This window comes from Micropterus salmoides, unplaced genomic scaffold (assembly GCF_014851395.1).
Source record: "Micropterus salmoides isolate LMB-PRFRI ecotype aquatic unplaced genomic scaffold, ASM1485139v1 Ms_hic_scaffold_1, whole genome shotgun sequence".
NCBI lineage: Eukaryota > Metazoa > Chordata > Actinopteri > Centrarchiformes > Centrarchidae > Micropterus > Micropterus salmoides.
Window position 1 is genome coordinate 17,557,456 of NW_024040040.1, and position 20,244 is coordinate 17,577,699.

The 20,244-nt window shown below is 41.1% G+C and overlaps 1 protein-coding gene across 13 annotated transcripts in view; it reads right to left on the bottom strand.

Moving 5' to 3' along the window:
- Positions 1 to 333: 333 nt before the first annotated feature.
- Positions 334 to 20,244, bottom strand: part of tns1a (tensin 1a) — a 106,503-nt gene continuing 86,592 nt past the window's right edge. For 7 of the 13 annotated variants that reach the window (XM_038721203.1, XM_038721212.1, XM_038721194.1 and 4 more), the window contains 17 exons: positions 16,669 to 18,354; positions 15,234 to 15,314; positions 14,607 to 14,770; positions 14,178 to 14,322; positions 12,037 to 12,111; positions 10,816 to 10,897; positions 9,688 to 10,250; positions 9,509 to 9,595; positions 9,094 to 9,222; positions 8,840 to 8,935; positions 8,675 to 8,752; positions 8,161 to 8,232; positions 7,780 to 7,806; positions 7,266 to 7,434; positions 3,846 to 3,914; positions 3,716 to 3,745; positions 334 to 3,528 (listed from right to left, as the gene is read on the bottom strand). In XM_038721203.1, the coding sequence (XP_038577131.1) occupies positions 3,399 to 3,528; positions 3,716 to 3,745; positions 3,846 to 3,914; positions 7,266 to 7,434; positions 7,780 to 7,806; positions 8,161 to 8,232; positions 8,675 to 8,752; positions 8,840 to 8,935; positions 9,094 to 9,222; positions 9,509 to 9,595; positions 9,688 to 10,250; positions 10,816 to 10,897; positions 12,037 to 12,111; positions 14,178 to 14,322; positions 14,607 to 14,770; positions 15,234 to 15,314; positions 16,669 to 18,354 (3,683 nt within the window). In that variant the 3' untranslated portion in view covers positions 334 to 3,398. The remainder of the gene's footprint in view (positions 3,529 to 3,715; positions 3,746 to 3,845; positions 3,915 to 7,265; positions 7,435 to 7,779; positions 7,807 to 8,160; positions 8,233 to 8,674; positions 8,753 to 8,839; positions 8,936 to 9,093; positions 9,223 to 9,508; positions 9,596 to 9,687; positions 10,251 to 10,815; positions 10,898 to 12,036; positions 12,112 to 14,177; positions 14,323 to 14,606; positions 14,771 to 15,233; positions 15,315 to 16,668; positions 18,355 to 20,244) is intronic. The other 6 variants (XM_038721240.1, XM_038721233.1, XM_038721261.1 and 3 more) reach the window with 4 other exon arrangements.

The window sequence follows — 20,244 nt, forward strand, 5'->3', positions numbered from 1 at the left end:
TTGTTGTCAAAATGACACTATTTTTTTTAGTACCTACTAGTCATTTCAACTAAAAAACTAAATATGTAAAAATAGGGCCCAGGTTTAAAACTACTAAAATTAGTTTAAACCGAACGAGGTGATTTCAGCAGGAAGTTGCACACCTGACAGGGAAGCTGAATGATGACAGGTTGATATTTGATGCCCAAATCAATGGAAAACAAAAAAGGAAGATGTGAGAAATGATCAAAATCAGTTATATACTTTCTGAACATAAGCTTTTGACAGTAAAATAGTAAATCAAGATTGCTCTAAACCCATTTATCCAGTCACAAAAACAAAGGAACACCCACATAGCATTAATGTAACTGATTTGTATTGCTTTAATGTTTTTTTTTCTCCTTAGGAACAGGTAAGCCATGACAATATAATGTAAATGATAAGCGCAAACAAAATCTGAGACCCTGCTGTACATCCATAGTTGCACATTCATACATCAAGTCCCATCTGTACATAGGGGGTCACAGAAATCACTTCTTTTTCACTGAAACAACAAGGTAACTCTTGACTCAAAGTCTACAGGTACAATGCACATTTTTCAAAATTTGGGAGAACATTTATTTATTTATTTTGCTTTCTCCAATTGACTAAAAATGGCATACGGCTGGCTTGCTTATAGTTGCTTTAAGTGCACTGTACCTCTTTGCTTTCAATAAAGCGCCACCATACATTCCTCCATTCGTTAACACCGACCGTTAAAATTGCGGTAATGTGATAATGCGACGATGAAACGAGATCTTTAAAAACATGTCAGGAAAAAAAATAAAAGAATAAATAAGAATAAATAAATCACTGACTTTCAAGAGGGCCAGAGAAGACACCTTTGGCAGTCTGACAAAGCTGCTGCTGTAGAGCTTTAGCATTGCGGTGAGACACGTCTAGTTTTATTTACCTCCAGCACTGACACCCATATGGAAATTATGTCACTCCTCTTTTGGTATTGTGAATATAAGTGCTTTGTTTACACACTTCCAATCGGGGTCTAGCAGGCCTGGACACATTTCTTGAGTGCTGAGACACCAGTAAAAACACATTTTTAAAAAGTCCATACTTTCGTCATCTGCAGCTGAACATCTCTCTGTATAAATGCAAGGGGCCCCTGCGATACTTGACCAGTAACTCAAATATCTGTGTCCTCGCTGGTTGAGCTTTCTTAAATTTGCTGTTAACACTGAACAAGGTGTGTGGAACACAAAAATGGAAACGGAGTAGCAGTTGAATGTAAAAAGCAACATGCAGCTAGTCAGCATAGATGTGTAAAGTGTTTAAATCTTTGGCAAAATTATAATTGTAACTGTCATGGGTGCATACAGCTCTTTTCATATTGCATTTGAGGTTGGCTGCTGAAATTTTTCGTGCTTCCCTTTACTAAATGTCCTTGCCTTAAGATCTAACAGCTACAACGCATTTGCTTTGATGAGCGTGTTTCTGCTGTTGAAACGCACTCAAATGCTTCTGTCCATGCAATTCAGACTCTTGGCTTCTAATTCTCATTCATGCCCTACCTCGTTCTGAGAGAACGCAAAAATGGAAAAACATGACAAGCCGAAAAACAAACATATACATGTACAAAGTAATGTACACCATATATTCAAACACATTTCAAAATCGTCAGACTTTGAAATCATTAGCCAAAATAAGAATATATTTTTTGTCTCAACCCATTAGGTAATCTTCTTTATCTAGACTGTACAATATATGTATATATGAGTAATCATGAGGGACCAAAGCAACAAAAATAAATACTTTTTCGCTATGTCACCTTTCAAAGTAGTATATCTATGTACATTTATATCAATATCAATTTTCCTTAGCTTATTGTGAATGGTTGAGCGTGTGTTCAACGAGCAGGCATTTGAGCACAGTGTGGAAACTCCTTGTATTTTTTTCCCCTTTGCCCTAAAAGGTGCCTAAATGTAAATTTTGACGACACTGTGGAACGGAAAAGAGACCGGACTGTCCTTGATACAGTGAAAGGTAACCCTGGCTCAAATGGACAAAAAAATAAAGAAAACATAAGTAAAATATAGCATCTCACCATCATGTGACTACTTCAACAATGGGTTGTCTACTTCTTTTCAGGACTCTGAGAAGAGTACAAAAATGTTGTCTATTTCATGCAGTCTTTGACAAGACATAAAACCTCAGTGTACTTGTCTAAAGGTTTTTAAGTCATTTTCAGCACAAAGCATAGAATGTTTTCAGTGATGGTGAATGTAGCTATGAGGGAGGGTGCATTTTGGGACAACAACATGCATAAAGAACAGTGCATAGGTCCAGGTCATGGGGTCAGTCCCTGGTGATTTCCAGTGTGTTTCAGTGGCAGCGTCTATCAACAGATCCACTACTGCAAGCAGTTGGTGATGGGCAAGTCTAGGGCAGAGTCCAAGCCTGAATGAATGGCGCCATCGTGTGGACAAACAGTCTTCCTCTCTCTGTCTGCCATGTTATCAGGAGCTTGCTGATTTCAGGTGAAAGTAATCCAATAAGCGAGTTTTGAGAGAGAGAGAGATCAGGCTTGGACTGGAGGCCGAGGTGAAGCAAAGTGTGGCTGCACTGACACAAAGTGCGGTGACCTTAGCGTGGCGTTTTTTTATGAGTCTGGTCTGCTATGCGCAGTTTAGATCAGTCGTTGTTTCACTGCAGAGCCCTTTCAAACACACAACAGACCTGGAAATGACCACTCTAGGATTTCACAATGACTTTTGTGGAAGGTAGAAGAACCAAGCTTAAAGATCAAGCTAACATGCATAAGGTCTTCAGAGACTGTTTTGCTAAAAGCCATCGAGGCCAACTTTTTTCCTGAAGACAAGTTCAAGAAGAAACCGTATTTCTTTTCTTTTTTTGTTTGTTCAACACTTCATCTTTTGAAAAGAGGAAATAATAATGGCTTAATAGCTACATCATTCTTGCACTTGTGTTGCAACTACCTTTGGTAAATCAATCAACAAAAACGACAACAGAAAACCCTGAAACATACGAGTCCTTACATGTTCCCCGACATAACTTAGCATTGCTCCTTTAGTCTTTAGCTAGCATTTTCATCTAGCACAGGTTACCCTGTGAGTAATTTTTCTCCCCTCATTGGCCTCCATGTTTGTCACGTTCACAGCTCCACACCACACATCCACTAGCGCCACTCTGGATCCACACTAAATCCCTCAAATAGAGACTCTTTCAAAAAAGACCGAAGTCAAGACAAACCAGCAAGGCAGAGAGAAAAAAAGAGAGATAAGGGAAAGACAAACAAACCAACAGGAAACAGAAATAAGAAGGACATCACTGAGTCCTGGCGAAAAAGACACCAATGACGAAGGAAGATTTCAAAATTGGCCACTGCCATCTGGACGTTTGGGGTTTCACCGCTTCATCATTTTGGAGACGAAGCTGACGATGGCGGAGGCGGGCTGATCTGGGTCCAGCTCAGCAAACAGGTGGCTGACATTGTCTGTTGTGCTTCCTTGTTTCCTTGCGACGAATCCAAAAAGCCTGGTGGGATTGAGAAAAATGCCCTGCAGTTATTATGCGTCCATATTCAGTAGTTTTATGATATTCTAGCAACTCAATAACCTGGAAGAGAAACCAAGATGTGTTTGTAGATCTGGATTATGAATTAGTCTCCAAGATACATAAAATAATATTTCTGTAATTCTGACTATAAAGTATTTAAACTTACTTCACTGAACCTCCTCCTTCTTTGCCCCATCTATGGAAGGAAGACACAATCATTTATTTAAATGAAACATAAAAAACTAGTTCTCTGTTATTGATATTGGGACAAGAAAAGGGATCTTGAAGTGTCTCACTTTCTGTCCTGGGGATCAATGTCACAGTAGGTTACCGTGTTGATGGGGTAATGTCGCCTGAAGAAAAGTCTGCAGCAAAAGAAATGAAGAAAACTGCAAGTTATCATGGATAATGAGTGTGTTCAGCAAGGTTTGTGTATTTATGTAAAGCCACCATGTGTAGACTCTTTACGTGGTTGAAGCATATTCTCTCTTATGGCATACCATCTCAGTGCAAACTCGTGCAGTCCGATGCGTTATGAGTGTACATGTTTTTCAGCACATTGCACATATTCTTTATACTTTATTCTGTGAATATTTACAAATTCCTTGGTAAAAATTTGGCACATTCCATCCTCTTCCTTTCAAACACTGTACAACTCTTTTCATTTTAGAAACAGATATATTAGACATATTTTTTATATTTGTTGTACATTTTTCTATGTTCTATTTATGATCCTTGACTTTTGTCTTTTTTTTCCCATTGTTTATTGTTATGCACCATAATACAAAGTCGATTTCCTTGTATTTGATAAACTACTTGGCCACATTGTCTTATTCTTCAGGATTACCACTTGGCGTTGCCAAAGTCAGTCCCTCCAGGATTTCGTGATGATGCGTTCACTATTAACAGAGATTCAACAAATGCCCGTGAATTCAGCACGACTTGCAATTTTGACCAATCACCAAAACTTTTTCTGCAAATTTGCCCAATCACCGCTGTTTCCTGCATGTTGTCATACGTCAGCAAAGTCGTTCCCTGTTTGCAAGACACAGCAGGCATGTGTGATACCAGTGTGTCACGTTTGCCTACAAATATAAAAGCAAAGGGCTGAGAAAACAGTATCCAGATCTGCAGTATTATGGTTGAACGTAGAAGAAATTGTTTATTGACACACACTTTGCCACTGCAAAACATACACGAAGGGTGTCAAAAACGCCGCCACTTTCTGCGGCTGTTGCATCCTGGTCAATTCCAAGCGCTGAAAGAACTATGGTAAACTGGTTTAAATATGAGGGGCTATGGTGCTTTCAGACCAAAAGCGAAGTGAGCGTTGGGGGCGGTGCATTTACATACAAAGTCAATGCAATGGCTGCGTTCGAAAAGTCTTTTATTCTTAGGAAGGTTCCTAACTGAATGATAAGAGCTGTTCTAATTCTCTAAAAGGTAAGGAAAGGTGCCTTAATGCTTCCTTTCATATCTCCTTTAGCATAGAGTACACCTGACCATCCTTTACGAAAGGAAAGGAGAGAATGCCGTCCCACAATTCCTTGCGGTGGCAACATTTAAAGCGACTCACGTTCTCAAACTCAAACGATAAAATCCATCAACCACATTTAGCAAGATCCTTGCAATACAGACGCACATTATGATACTTTAATATGACTCACAATTTCCTTCTTTCTATTGGTTTGTTTTCTTTTGGCTTTTTTGTAATCTAATACTGTTTCTAATACTGTTTCAAACAGTTTTATGTTTCAGGTTGTTGAAATAAGCCATAAAGTGTTTTCTACAATAAAAAAAAATAAATCACCAACCATGACGGATAAAGGAGGTTGATCACCATGTAAGTTACAACTGGCTATTAAGCCTTTTCTCTCTTATGCCATAACTTGCTAATATGCATAGGCCTATATCTTAAACTGTCAACAATAACTGAGACCCATGGTGGCTGTGTTACTGGTCTTGTAACGTGATCAAAGTGAGGACAATGTGGCAGCATGTAGCCTCAGGTTATGTAGTTATTGCCAGCCTTTAACAAATTAATTTTACTTCAGTCACAGATGCTGACACCCTGGCCTTAATAAAGGCAAAGATCAAGCTGGATAACCTCTACAGTAGGCGTTTCCCACACACTGATTTATTTGTGGCGGCCTGCCACATTGTCAACTGTGATTTTCGATAGATTTTGTTACTATTTAAAATGGGTAAAATCATATTTGATGACAGAGCTCCGCACAGCACATATATTCTTTTAGCATCTCCTCTCGCCGCAGTTACGCTGTCATTCTGTGGGAAACACTGTATTTACATACAATTGGGATTCATGTTGATAAATATGCCTATGAGTGGGCAGGAGGGTGAGTGTGAGCAAGCATTCTCAATGTGACAACCCTGTCCATTATTTAGTGACTGGTAGGCTACCTTATCTGCCTTTTTGCTATCCTGGTTATTAAGTAATATATTCCACCGTGTTGTCCACCTTTAGATGGCCTGCATTATAACAACACTGGGCGCAGTGTCAAATATAAGCTTTTTGTAGTCCATCTTCTGAACATTGTAGTTTGATCAAGCCAGGTCACGTCAGTAAAATCCACCATCGCATAATTACGTTGCCTAGAAAAGAGCAGTCTGATTCTCTTAGACCCGCCGTCCTCTTTTCCTAAGTGCTTATGAATTCTCCTTCACATCTTTCCTTGACCTCATGACGTTTTCCATCGAGGTCAAGGAAAGGTGGTTAGGAAAGGAGATTTTTTGACTTGTCGGGTGCAGCCAAAGACGCGAAGCCCTTCGCGTGAGTTGAAAATTTTCTACTTCAGCGAGAAAATTGCATGACTGAGTCGCGATAGCATATTAGCGTTGAGATTATCCGGACGCTGTTACTGTTTTCCACCTATCGTTGTACTTTACTGTGAACAAGTTAGCATAGCAAAGCCCCGATCGATCCAAACTCCATTCAGAAAACAAACATTTTAGAAGTTGTTGTCATGCTGACTTGCTGACAGACCTGATGAAGCATGAATTCATATGTTTAACAAATCTGCATCATAGTGTAGTTATTTCGGCATCAGCTCGATCCGTTTATTGCTATTAAATCACAGCAAAATGTTTACTTTGTGTTCATACATCACAAAGTTGTGTTTATTAATTAATAATTAATAAATTGATAAAATTTGCATTTGGTCTGAATGCCGCATTAGGGATAGGGTTAGGCCCGCAAAATCCAAGAGACTGTTTAATAATTTAACTTAAATTCTAGCATTAAAAATATCCCATCTACCTTAGTAGTTTTCACTTATTCCCACAATTTCAATGCAAAACACACCCCAAAACAGCACAACTTTCATTGTTATTTTTCAGAAAAGCTACTGCAAAAGCAGGCATTTTAGGCTGCAATAATTACAAAAAGGCCTACTTGGAGGTGTCCTGGAGGGACCACAAAGTAAAATGTAAAAAAACGTGTAGTCTTAAACAAAGTCGGTTTAACAATAGACAGTTACACTGAACGCCCCCAGTAGGTTATGTGAGGGTAAACATAGGTTTTGTGTGCAAATGTCAACAATAGATTAACTGTTTTTTGCAGTCTGTGTCCAGGACACATTTTTGTTTCTCTTCTTTTGTAAAAGAGATTAAAATCAGATAAAATATGGGAGAAAATTGTGAGATATAACGCATCTGCCATCTCAAGGGAAAGTCAGGAGTGCTGGTTTTTCACTCACTTCCTCTGACTGTCAGTGAGCGTGATGCCTTGCGTCGACACTTTGAAGTGGACGGTGGTCGCATCAGGCAGAGGGTTGTTCGCCAGTGTCTGACTGATCGCCTTGGCAATGGCCTGAGGCCCCGTGAGAGACTCCATGTCCACAGAGTTGATGTAGAGAACATTGCACGCTAGAAGTAAACAAAACAGAGTCACTGTTAAATAAAAGCAGACACAGGAAGAAAACAATGTGCATGCAGTTCAATGTAGGGTGATGGAAGTTGCAGTGAGGAGCTTCAGAAGAGCTTACAGTGAAGAATGCTGTGTTGTTAAGTTTCTCATGCACTGCACAGTTGGTAACTTTCACATTTAGGAGTCGACTCTCAATATATTCTGCATGCGTTTTGATCTTTTTGCTCTCAAATGCAAATAAAAATGGAGGAATAACTAATTCCTTGAAAGCCTTGTTTCTGTAAGGGCAGGCATCACAACATTCACATTCAAAGTGCATGACTGAGCAGAGCACCAGTATTTACCATGGGCATCCTCAGGAACTTTCTGAACTGTAAGGTAAGGGTGACAATGTGACAAATTAACTAGTAGAAACCATAAAAATGTGTTTAGAATTGCAATTATTCTGTTCTTCATGGATAGCTTATTGTTCTTCTTTATTGGGAAAGTCAACTTAATACATGGTACTTCATATAGTATTTGATTCTACTTTTTCTCATAAACTTGCCCTTTTCCTCATTTTGATGGGAGAGAGTCCATATTAGTCCACTAAGAGAATACTCGAGGATGCTTTCTGATTTGATGATGGAAGCTGAATTTGCAAAGTTTGACTCTAAATTGTGAAGACCTGTGAAATCCATCTCTGAAATTGCAGTGAAGATGAATTTGAAGTCCCGCTTGCGTACCTGCCCCCTGCTTCAGAAGTTCAGCGACAGGATCAGTAGGTGTGGCAAGTTCCAACGCCTCTTCGTTTGGGTCTGCGAGGGACAGAATGGAACAGAGAAGAATAGAAAAGAACAACTATTTTAGAAAACAATTTTGCAGCGCAGATTACAACATAAAAATATTTTTAAATGGCAATTAACGCCATTAACATTCATTTATAAAAGCTGCAAGGGTTTTGCTTCAAACGCAAAAAAAGATTAACTGTTGCTGTTGTTTTAATAAATTTAATAAATTCTGAAAAGTTCTTGTGTTATCAACATTCATACTACTACTGCACAAGTTTAACAGCTTCCTTCCTTCCTTTTCACCAAATGATTTTGGCCATATTATTCACAGAAAAATGCTTTTAATTCAATTGTATGTAAATACTACTGAACAGCTTAGCTATGGCCGCCTGGTTTGTAAAGTAACTGTTTACATTAAAATATGATATGCTTAATTTTCAACAAAACGTCGGAAACATCTGAGGCTGACCTTTGGTGGGGATCATCAGCTTACAGGGCAGAGCCAGTGGAGTCATCGAGTGTTGGTACACCAGAGCAGAAAGACAACCTACAAACACAAATAATTCTCTCTGTTACATTGGATCACACCAATATCAAATAAAGGGTGGTGTGACACACAGAGCTATAAACTCACCAAAGTAGGGTTCATTGGGACAACCCTTCAGACGCACGCCTTTTGCGCTTGTCTCAATCAGGAAGTGTCTCACCAGCTCATTAGTCATGTCACCAACTGGGGAAAAATAATTAGAGAAATTAAATACATCAAGTCTTAATCTGGATATCAATTAGAAATTTTTTTTTTCTCTAGAACAAAGATAAATTCTTAATTCAAAAATCTGATTCTGTTTTAGAATCAAACTTTAAGCCTGCCAAAATTGGTTTCTTTACCTTTTTTGTTCTGTTGGACGGTTGGTGGAGGGCAGGCCACTTTCATGGCCAGGCCGTAGGCTCCACGGAAGGAATGGCTGTCCCTTATGATGAACGCCCCGGGCTCCCTGTCCTTCAACAGATTGATGGCTAAAAGAAGGACAGAGGAGGAGACCAGGGAGGCCAACAAGGAGACGGAGAAGAGGAAGAAGAGAAGATTGGAAAGGTTGAGACAGAAAGGGAAATGAACAGAGGAAAACAGAATGAGGGTCATGAGAGTCGTTGAGCAAATAAAATGGACGAGAGGACAAACAAAAGGGCAAAGAAGATTAAAGGAGAATACACAGTTGAGAAAGGCTGTCATTGTTATTTTATTCTTTCACTTTGTGATCAAATAATTCACAGCATAGGCTTGTTTGAAATACCTAACTCTCACCTTGCTCTCTGGAGATGTCTGGCTTGTACCAGAACTTGGAGGTGTCCTGGACAAACTTGACATTCATCTTAATGTCCGGATAACCATCTGTTTGGACCAAAGAGACAAAGAAAAGGATTACTGCAGAGGACACAAACCTTCTGTGAGCTTAAATATCATCTCATCTTTCAGCGCCTCACCATATATGGACTTTGAGATGTCTGGCAGCGTGTGCGTGCCAGACAGGTTTGGTGTGCTGCCACCGCTGACCGGTGTGAGCGTCAGGTTCTTGTTGTCCATCCGCTCTGCGTCTCCGCTGGACATGTGCCTCTTCTCCGGCAGCTGTGGGGAGACGGGGAAGGCAGGCGTGGAGGGCGGTTGGACGCTCCCCTGACGAGACGCAGCCCCCAATTCATCTGGCGTGCTGTGGCCGCTCGCTACTGTACGGCGCCCCATCAGAGGGCTGGGAGGCACACCAGCCACTGCAGTTTTAGGGTTTCGGCCTATCAGAGGGCTAGAAGGGATGTTGCCACCAGCTGGAGGTGGGTGTCTGGCCAGCAAGGGGCTCGCCTGACCCAGGCGTCTTTGGAGGGCGGGGCTCGGTGGCGTATTGGTGGCCACTGTGCGGTGGAGGGTGTTGGGGCTGCCAGGGACAGTGTGGACGCCCATGATGTTGACCTGGGAGCCCTCGGGAGAGGCGGGTCTGTGAGGGTAGGAGGGGGAGGGGCTGTGCGGGGCCCCATCTGAAGAACCAATCGTCCTCCTACGAATATGAAAAGCAGAAATAGACATTATTATTATTATTATTATTATCTATCTGTATTCTGTTCTTGATACTAAATATGCAAAATACTAGGAACATTGACTTAACATTGACTTATCAATACTGATTTGAAGATGTATTAAGAATTGCAAATTTCCCTCAATGGATTTCACAATCTATACAGCATACAACACCATCCATCCTTAGTATTAAATATTTATGATAGATTTCTAATATAGAATTTAGGCTCGCCAAGAAAATCCAGTCACAAAATGCATTTATTAAACTTGTGAACAGTCATCCAACAAATCAGTTTAGCATGAAACATCATAAAAACCAATAAATGATAAAGTGCAACAACAAACTTGTTTACTCCGCTTATACCCCAGTCAGACCTCGTCATCAAGGGTCAAATCCTAAAACATACTTCTGGGACAGAAGACTGCCAGGTTTCAATCATGTACCCCTTCTTTTCTTTAAACACGATTTTTAAAGTTGATTGCAAAATTAAACAACATACCAAAGCAATACACATTAGTAACTGGTCTCAGGCATAACTACTCACCCATCAGCACTCTGGATGGGACTGCTGGAGGAGAGAGGAGCGTTGAAAAGTTGTGCTCTGGAGTCCCCAAAACTGCGATTATCTGAGGATCACAAAGCATCAAACACACACACACACACACACACAGTCTAAGATTAGGGGGTCACAGTCACACAATGTTTTATTTTGTCCAGAACTAAATGGGATGCAGTTATCAGGCATTGGGCCCCCCCCCCCAAAAAAAGAAACAGGAAATTATTCCAAAGTCATTCTTAATACAACAAACATTCTCTGGAAAGCTAGGATGCAGAACTGAAAAGGAAAATCATTTGGTTGCAGTGAAACACAAAACAATGTTACAAAAACTCCCCAGAAAAATGTGCCGAGGTCAGGACACCGGTGCAGAGACGCTTACAGTGTGTTGCCCCAGAAATGCCCTTACCTTGCTCTCCATCATTAGAATCAGAGTCTGACAGCGAGAAAAGATAGAGAAGCAAGAGAAGAAGAGGAAGAAGGGATGTGTGGAAGAAGAGGAGGAGACAAGGACGACAAACTTGAGTGCAAAGCAAGAACTGGAGGGTGTGTGTTAGCTATTAGCATTTGGTGGAAGCGTTTCCAGGAGTGATAACAGTTGTAATCACCAGAGGGCAGCAGACACCAACAATCATATTATTGGGTCCAGTTTCTGCTCATTCAGCTACAGAGCTTCAGTATGACATAATGCAGAGATACTGCACTGGTAGAGAGCTTCTGTATATTCATATTTCTACCTTTTAATCCTCTTAAGTAGCTTTAAGGTTGTTAAAATAATGTAATTCCACTGTGTCTGACAGTATCAAATATTCAGTATGAGCTTATTCCAACTCTTTATTGAAGCAGTATGATGTTTACACTGAATTAAATATTAAAATGCAAAACCATGGCTGCATTATCCCATCGAATTGAAATGTACTACATGTATTGTACATCACTTTATACACATTTTGCCTTAATATTGCCTTATTCAATTGTGTATCTTTGGAAACGTTTGGGTCGTCATATGAGAAATTATTGGTTGTTAAGTTTATACCAAGAGCAAGCAAGAAGAAGTTGAATGAAAGTTGAAATTCGGGTGAGGTGTGACATCTACGTATATGAGAGTATATGTCTACATCGCACCCTTAAAATGTCATGAATATATGGATCACCCAAGGGGGAATGTACGAAACATGAATATGTTCTAATTGATGAGCACAAACTGACCTGATCCACTGTGTTGATGCGCCTTAAGTCCCAGCGCTGACAGAGGAGTCTTAGCCAAACCTGGAGGAGAGCGAGCTACAGGGAAAAAGACAAAGAGAGGAAGAGGGATGTAAAGGGATGTTGCAACAAATCATACACAGCAATGATGGCAACGAGATGAGAACTGTATGTACAAGCCATGCAAGGATGTAAAACAACCAATATAAGTCATGAGATGACACAATTGTTCACTTCAGCATCAATATGCATGAAAATGCATTAGATGGTGAATTTTAGTTTAATAAATCACCACAAAATGGAAAAATGGTGCTTGATAAAGAAGAAAATATTCAAATAGTTCATACTCTCATAAGAAGCAGAGTTATTTGATGTGTAAATTTCAGGATCAGTATCAACTATAAATTCATAGTATTATTTGTGGTACTTTATAAACTGTGTAAAATGAATTTGCTAGAGTAAATTGGAAATTGACACAAAACAAATTATGATGCTGTACTGCAGATGAAAACGAGCCAATAAGCATCCACCACAACACAAGTATGTTATCATGAAAATGTTGGAGGATTTATTGCATGCTGCTACCCAAACAACAACTGGGTCCGGGTTAGATTGAGGCTGCATGAGTCAACAACATGGGGTAAACGCTGAAGATGGGGTCATGGTAATGTTGCATGTGTGGCAGAAGAGACACGCAAAAGAGTTATTTCCAAAATGAGATGCCATCTTTTCTGATAGAGTGTGGGTTTTATACTCTTGCCATTGATGCCATTGATCGATCTAAACACTGCTACCAAAGTCACAGTGTGTGTGTGACAGACAAAGTGACAGCTAATTATCTACACAATAAAACACTTTAAATAGACTACATCCTTAATATTAACAGATTATCTAATTGATTTAATTTCAGGTAACAGACATCCAGCATTTTGAAAATGAACTCTTCAGTTGCACTAATCCACCTCTTTCAAAATCCAGATCAATAGCATGACATGGATTCAGGACTCACGGAGTCCTCACCTAAGGTGACAATGGAGAAGCGTGACTGGGGGTAAATATAAAGGTTTGTGCCACAGAGCAGATTCTTACTGCAACAGCTGTGTGTTCAGGACTGACTGCAGGAGAGGGGGCAGGGCTGGTTTACCAGAGTATCTTCACAGTCAACACAATGTGTCAAACAAACCTGCTGAACTGGGCGGCAAGAGCTGCTACTGAGTGGGTGTTTGGAAATCTAACAGAGATGTCTCAAGGGGTTTGGTCGAATGAGTAATATATTTGATGTGTGGGGGTGTGTGTGTGTGTGTGTGGCGTCTCCTATCACTTCAAAATGTCAAACATAAAGAAAAGATGTAAAGGACGAAACTTCCAACAGACCTGCAACACTGTTCAGAAATGCTAAATCTTTGCATCTTCTAAATATTGCTGAAACAAGGAGTTATGTATCTTATGCTGAAGCTTGGCTGGTTGCAAATAAGCCATCAACAATGAACTGCAGCGACAAACAAAAGAAAAATGCTACATTATAATTGCTATTATAATTCTTATGTTGTACACCCATTGCAAGTGCATGACAACATTCCATAGCCCACATTTCTATATATTTGATCATGTATACACATTTAATAAAAAAGAGAGGATAAAGAAGATGACAAATAGAATAGAAGAGAGAGGGACGAATTAAAAGAAAATGTAATTGTATCACTCTTTAGGTTACAGTGTGTGCTGCATTCAGACCACTCAAAACCAAATACGCTGCATCATGGAAATGTGTTAACAGCCTCCACACATATATATTGCTCCTGAGCATTTGGAATCAAGTTAATGCAAAATCTTCATCCTTACATATATCCTTTATAAATTTGCTTTTTTAGGCAAAACATAACAATATACAAATACAGAAACACGATTTGCATACACCTGCCCTGTGCTGCTATTTATTGTCAAGTCAGCTAAACTATGATTAAATTTAAAACAAATCAAATCAATAAAATAATGTTTTGAAATGATATAATATTCATTATATAATATTATCTGGGCTTTTCTTGCCAATCTTCATAAAAAAAAACAAAAGAGAGTAATTCAGTTCAATAGTCAGCGTTAGAGGATTGGAGAGTGCCCCCAGTCTGCAGGCAGGCTGAACCTACACATGTTGAAGTAAGGAGTCTGTGGCGACACGGGGAAGCCTGGGGTCTGGGGGGAATTCTCACCACCGCCTCCAAAGGTGGGACTGTTGGCAAACCCGTCCGCCTCATAGTCCTCAAATGCCTCCCGATAGCTGTGCATAGGACCCTGCAAGAGATGAAAGGGGGGTCAGGTTTACACAGATACCAGAAAAACAACATGAGAACAATCCAAAGAGACAAAGACACAATCCACAAGATCATGTTACAGCATCCACACAGCCTCATAAATTTTAGGTATGATTGTATAGATATGTTTGTAACTTGAAGTTAAATTTACCATTTTAAACATACTCATCCGCTGCTATGTCTTAAGCTTTAATGAGAATTTATAGAATAGAATAGATTGCTAGCCGTGCAGAGTGTAAGGGGTTGCATGTTAAGGATACTGACCTCTCTGGGTCTTCCTCCTGGGTTGAGGGCCAGATTGTGTGCGAAGTCTGGTGAATCCACTGTCGGCATATTATCATGGCTGCTCTGGTACTGTCCCTCACTGGTCGTCCGACGCCTACCCGTTTCCTGCGTCACTTCTGGGGTCATTCCTCTTGAGCGAACCCCTGAAACACCCCAAAATATTCACTGTGTGAAATTATCTACTCACCGGGTATATTTAAAAAAAAATTAAAAAAAAGCTTTTTATATTGCTTTTGCACCACCAATTTGAATATTTTGCAAGATTAATCAAAAGCAACAAACACAGGAAAAGATAGAAGAATGTTCTTTCAATATGACATACTTGGAAGTAAAGAAAACTGAAAATAAACACAGGTTCTTTATGAACTTTTTCATGTAATTAGGTGAAGAGTAAGTTTATTCTCCACTTTTGAAACCTGACTATAACCTTAACCTGCCATCAAGAGAGCCCGAGGTTGTAAAGAAGTGAAGTGAAAGGAATACAGTGAAAAAAAGGAATCATAAGAGACACAAAAATAATTGGTTGGGAAGCAGAGAAAGCTTCTACAAATGCAGGGAAAATATGAAACAAAGTCAGAAAATAAAAGCGAGGGAAAGTGGACAAACCAGAGAAGGAATAGGAGCGATGGCGGTCAGATTGCTGAGGTGTCATGCTTTCACTGATGCCCCGAATACGAGCGTTGTACTCTGTTCCAGGGGAGGGAGGTCAGGGTGGTGGATGGAGGGCAGGAGGTGGAGGAGAAAGGTAGAAAAGGAAGGTGAGAGAGGTGCAGAGGAGGAAGCAATGGTGGAAAGGGTTGTCCACACAGCAGGGAGATGGATTGAACAGAAAAGGAAAAGAAAAATCAGAACAGAAATGGAGCTAATGAAAGAGAAAATGAAAAGATATTTGGCAAATGAGATGACATCTTTGATTTTAATAGTATAGGGTTGATGATATATGTTTAAAAATGGTAAAAATATGAGGAATGTACATCTTTGTTCCACTGGGAGGCGCCTGGGAGCTTCCACATGGTTTCACATAAAGGTAAATATGAATGCAGACAATTCATGGAAGCTGGAGCCTCTGAACTTTGGCTATTCTTACTCTCATTCCATCTCCACTCTCACCAGCTCTGCTTTATTTCAGCTGCAGAGCTAATTTTATGACTACAGGTCATTACTCTAGTACGGCACCCCATGATGAGTCTGTAACAGAAACTGCTGAAAGCTGCACATCTCACATGCCGCATGGTGCTTAAGACTGAAGATGCTTCCGGCTTTAGTTGAAACTTAACTAAATAACCTCTGAAAATAGTGTCCAATCCAGTGAGCCTTGTCTGCATTTTAGGCTATTTACAGCAAAATGACTTCATGTTACAGCTTAATACTTTTAAAGCATAGTGTACAACTTGAGATTCTTGATATTGACAATGATTACAGACTATTTCAGTACTTAAGTTTCAGGTCTCTGCATTTTGATTTTATGCTGTATAGAAATAAATGAACATCAGTGGAACCCAATGGCTGCCTGAAAGGTAGAAAAAGTAAAAAATCTAAAACAATATATAATATATAACAATATATAACAATATAACAATGTGTGCTTAGGAAAACTATCTGCAGTAAAGTACAGATCATTTGTAGTAAATGGGAGAAAACATGCAAAAAACTAGTATGGGCCTATGACGTATATTAACCTGGAGTTGCAGGTCATATTTGGTATATTATATATATATATAATATTTTTACCCATTAGTTTCAGTATCCCTTTAATATGTACGTGCTTTTGTTGACCGATGTCTGCTATACATTTGAATGCACATAAAAATGTATATCATCTGTAAAAATGACATATTGGATTTAGGCTGCATGTACAAAAGAGCAGTGTTCCCATAATTCAGCACATATCACATTTGTACATCTCAGATACAGTAGGCCCTTGCTGAGAGAATAACATTTGACAGACAAAGCCTCAAATATGACTGAACACTGGAGACTGATTCACTCAGCTATTAGTAAATCACTCCTTCCTTTCATTAATTTCAACTCCAAGCCTTACCAGCGATGCGATGAGCCACCAGGCCCTCCAAGTTTAGCGTCTCCTCCTCTGCATCTTGTTCTCTGGGCAAGGATGAAGAAGATGTATCCTTGGGCTGGGGAGTGAGTGCAGGGAGAGGAGAGGAAGAGGCACTGTAGCCTGGATAAGGAGACGAACCCTGCAAGTCCGGGGAGTGGGAAACCCCCATGCCTGGGTATGAGTTCACAGGCTTCACTGGCACCTGCTGGTTGAAATTAGAGGGGGGATCTGTGGGGTAGTGGTGGGCAGCTTGGCGTGTGTGGAGGTAGGGCTCTGGGGTGTGTGTCGGGGTGGTGTTTTGGTGTTGGTAGCCAGCGTTGGACCTCTGGGGAGAACACACCGGGGACTCCGTAAGGGGGCTCTGGTTGGGCAACGTTGAGACTCTCCCAGTTGGCCGCAGGGGCTGATGAAAGGAGTTGTTCACAGACACAGAGTTGTTGTAACCGTGGATGGCAGAGTCTGCTTGGTATGAGGGTCTTGCGAGGGTCTGGGAGAAGGGTGCTTGGGATGAATTGAGGCTGTTCTCCCCAGGAGGCGCACTGTGGGACTTGGACATGTGGGAGTTGATCGGGTCCAGGTCGAGCATGAGCATGTTGAGCGCCTCAATGGACTGCTCAATGTCTCGCTGCGAGGCTGAGGTGGGGAAATGGGGCAAGCTATGAGTTGACTGAAGAGGAGGGCCAAATGGATCATCTGGGAGGCTATACTGGTGCCAGGTGTTGAGACCTCTTTGAACAGCTTCCCGGCTACTGGTACTCCTCTCTGGGGCCCTGGGCATCAGTTTAGGGTTGGTCTCGGGGCTGCTGGCTGGCTGATTCCCAAAAGACTGTGAACGGTACATCCCACCTCCGTTCTGGTAGTTGTTGTATCCCACCTGTGGCGATGCAGAGTCCACAGACCTCTCTTGCATCGCCATGGGAGTTCGTACTCCATGCACAGGCATCTCACTCAACTTCTCTCCAAGAACACCTCTCTCAAGGTATGGCCCGTCGTTCTGCCTGCTGATGGGCGTCTGTGATTGGTAGTATAAGTCAGCTGGAGTCGCCTGGCCCTCTAGGGATGACAGCGTGCCCAAGCTGTCCACACTATTACCCTCTTGGCTATTAGGCAGTTCGTCGTCAAGAATATCTGTCTCACGGTCCTCTGTTGAAGAGGCGCCAACTAGCCTTGTGTGGCCCCCGTTGACATGCACCTGCGCTGGGACCAGGTGTCGGACACCTCCTCCTGGACTGGTGGACGTGGACAGGTAGGCTTGTCGTTGATGAGTTGGTGCCTCAAGGCCGCTTAGAAGCTGGTCAAGCTCTCTTTTCTCCTGTGGGCTGAGCGCCGGGTGGGTCGCTATTGGGTTGCTGTGGTTAACGGCACCCTGCAAGGATTGGCTGTGCTCATCAGTACGATCAGTCTTTATGGATGCGGTAGAGTTGCCTGAGTCGCTGCTCACGGAGAGGGTATGGTCGACAGCAGGGAGGGAGGCGTGGCCTGTCACTGGAAGGGTCTGGTCAGTGGTTTGGAGGGGATGGTTGGCATGTTGTAATGGATTCTCGGCATTGGTTAAGGGGTTTTCATGGACTGGGAGGCCGTTGATGGTGACAGCTCCCTCCAGGGAGTCTTTCTTGCGGACCCGGGCATATAGGCTTCCATCAAGTGGACCTTGGGTGTGAACAACATCTGAAAGATATATGAGATGTATACTAAAGTTATAAAAGTACTTCCATGTTTTCATGCAGTTCCAATCATACACAGAAATATAGAAAAAAGGACACGTTTGTCTTTTTGAACTGTAAATTATTCAGATGAGCATAAAACCTGCTTGAGATTTGTATTTGTTGTATTTTTTGTATTTGGTTTTACATTTGTATAAGACAGGACCAATCACACCACAAACACAGTAACCCCCTTCTGCACTCGTCTTTTTTGGCCCTGAGGTTCTGCATGTAGCCCAGCCACCAGCAACACAGCTCCTCCATCTCTATTAATAGCAAATTTGCGGCGCTAAAGCCCCTGTCACGTTGCCCCTGTCAGTGCAGGCCCACATGGTCTGACGTGAACCAGGGTGGGTCCTGTCCAATACACTGAAACAGCTGGCCTATGTGAGCCAAAGAGAAGACCAGCGTCATTTTGAAAGCCCAGAGTTGGACTGGGAAAGGACGAGCTGTCTTCCTCAAGTTGACTTCTGGCTGCTGAATCATGCTGGCAGAGTCTGACTGCATGACTGAGCCTCAGTCACTCTCTTCAGTCACACTATCTATTGCAACCCTGGCCCTCTGCATTGCTCTCTGTCCCTGTCTTTAGCTCCCCATACCTGCCACACCCAAATATACACCTGTTCTCACTTCATTAATCTGCTCTGCAGTTATCTAGCTCACGGCGCCCACTCCTCACCACACAATATATACCAGTTCACTTCCTTTCATCATTATCAGTTCATCCTAGTTGCCACGTGCCTCTTACTTTGGTTTTTAAGCAACCTGAAACTGCCTGGAAGCACATTCATTTTCAGAAAATCATTGAATTGCACCAATCTGCTTGCAGTCTGTATAACATAGGCACAATTTCATGATGTGTTTTTTATTTCAACTGAACAACTGAACCAAATTCTTTTGGCCTGGCTTTACCTATGACAAGGTTCAAAACAGTCTCTAAGCTTCCACAAAGCCTCATTTTGAAGTCCAGTGTCCAATGTTTAAATGTTGAAAAACGCAAACATACTCATTTGTGGCACCTACATACATAACAGAGGTCAGGTACAGTACTGTAATTCACACAGTTTGAGATGCAATGTGTACTTCAATTATAGCCCATGGCACTATTTTAAACTTTAAAACACTATACTTGTTGCTATGAAATCCAACAATCACACATGCTACAGCTCATTCTGTGGTAAAACTTATGCTTACGAGAAGAAAATAATACACCATTACTGGGATCCCATATCCAGTATACGTTTGCAATGCGATACACGACATATACATGGCCGCGGCTGGTTCATATGTGGGATGTTCCAAATTGAGCCAGCCCCGGGGGCAGATGGTGGATCACTCGGACCGCAGCTATTTCTAAACGCATGTCAACAACAACTCACAGGCACAGTAGCAACAAGAACGAGAGGGCAGGCGAGGAAGTTGTAAACACAGTTTGTTCCTGTGGTTTGTTTTTAATGATGACATGGAGATTAACATTATGAGAGTAATGACAAGGTTTAGTGTTACATTTTGTTTGGAGTTGGGTTTAATTTGTGAGGAATTGGACTTTCGTCCAAAGCTTTATGCACAACATATAAAAGTATGATTTGTATTTTTAAAAGATTTCTGTTATTTCTGTTTTTTAAAAAAGTAGTTGGAAAGTTTCTTTCTAGTCAGCAATAAAAGAACCAAATTTGGAAACCCAAGTTCCTGGATATTTTTTTTATATTAAGTGACTTCTATTTTTTAAATGCTTCAAATCATTTAATGTCTAGCTCATGGTAAGAAACTCCTCCTTACCTGTAGTGTTGGTCAACCCTCTGAATTTTTACTTCATTCTTCCCAAAACAAAGAAAACAATTATGAAATATCTCCT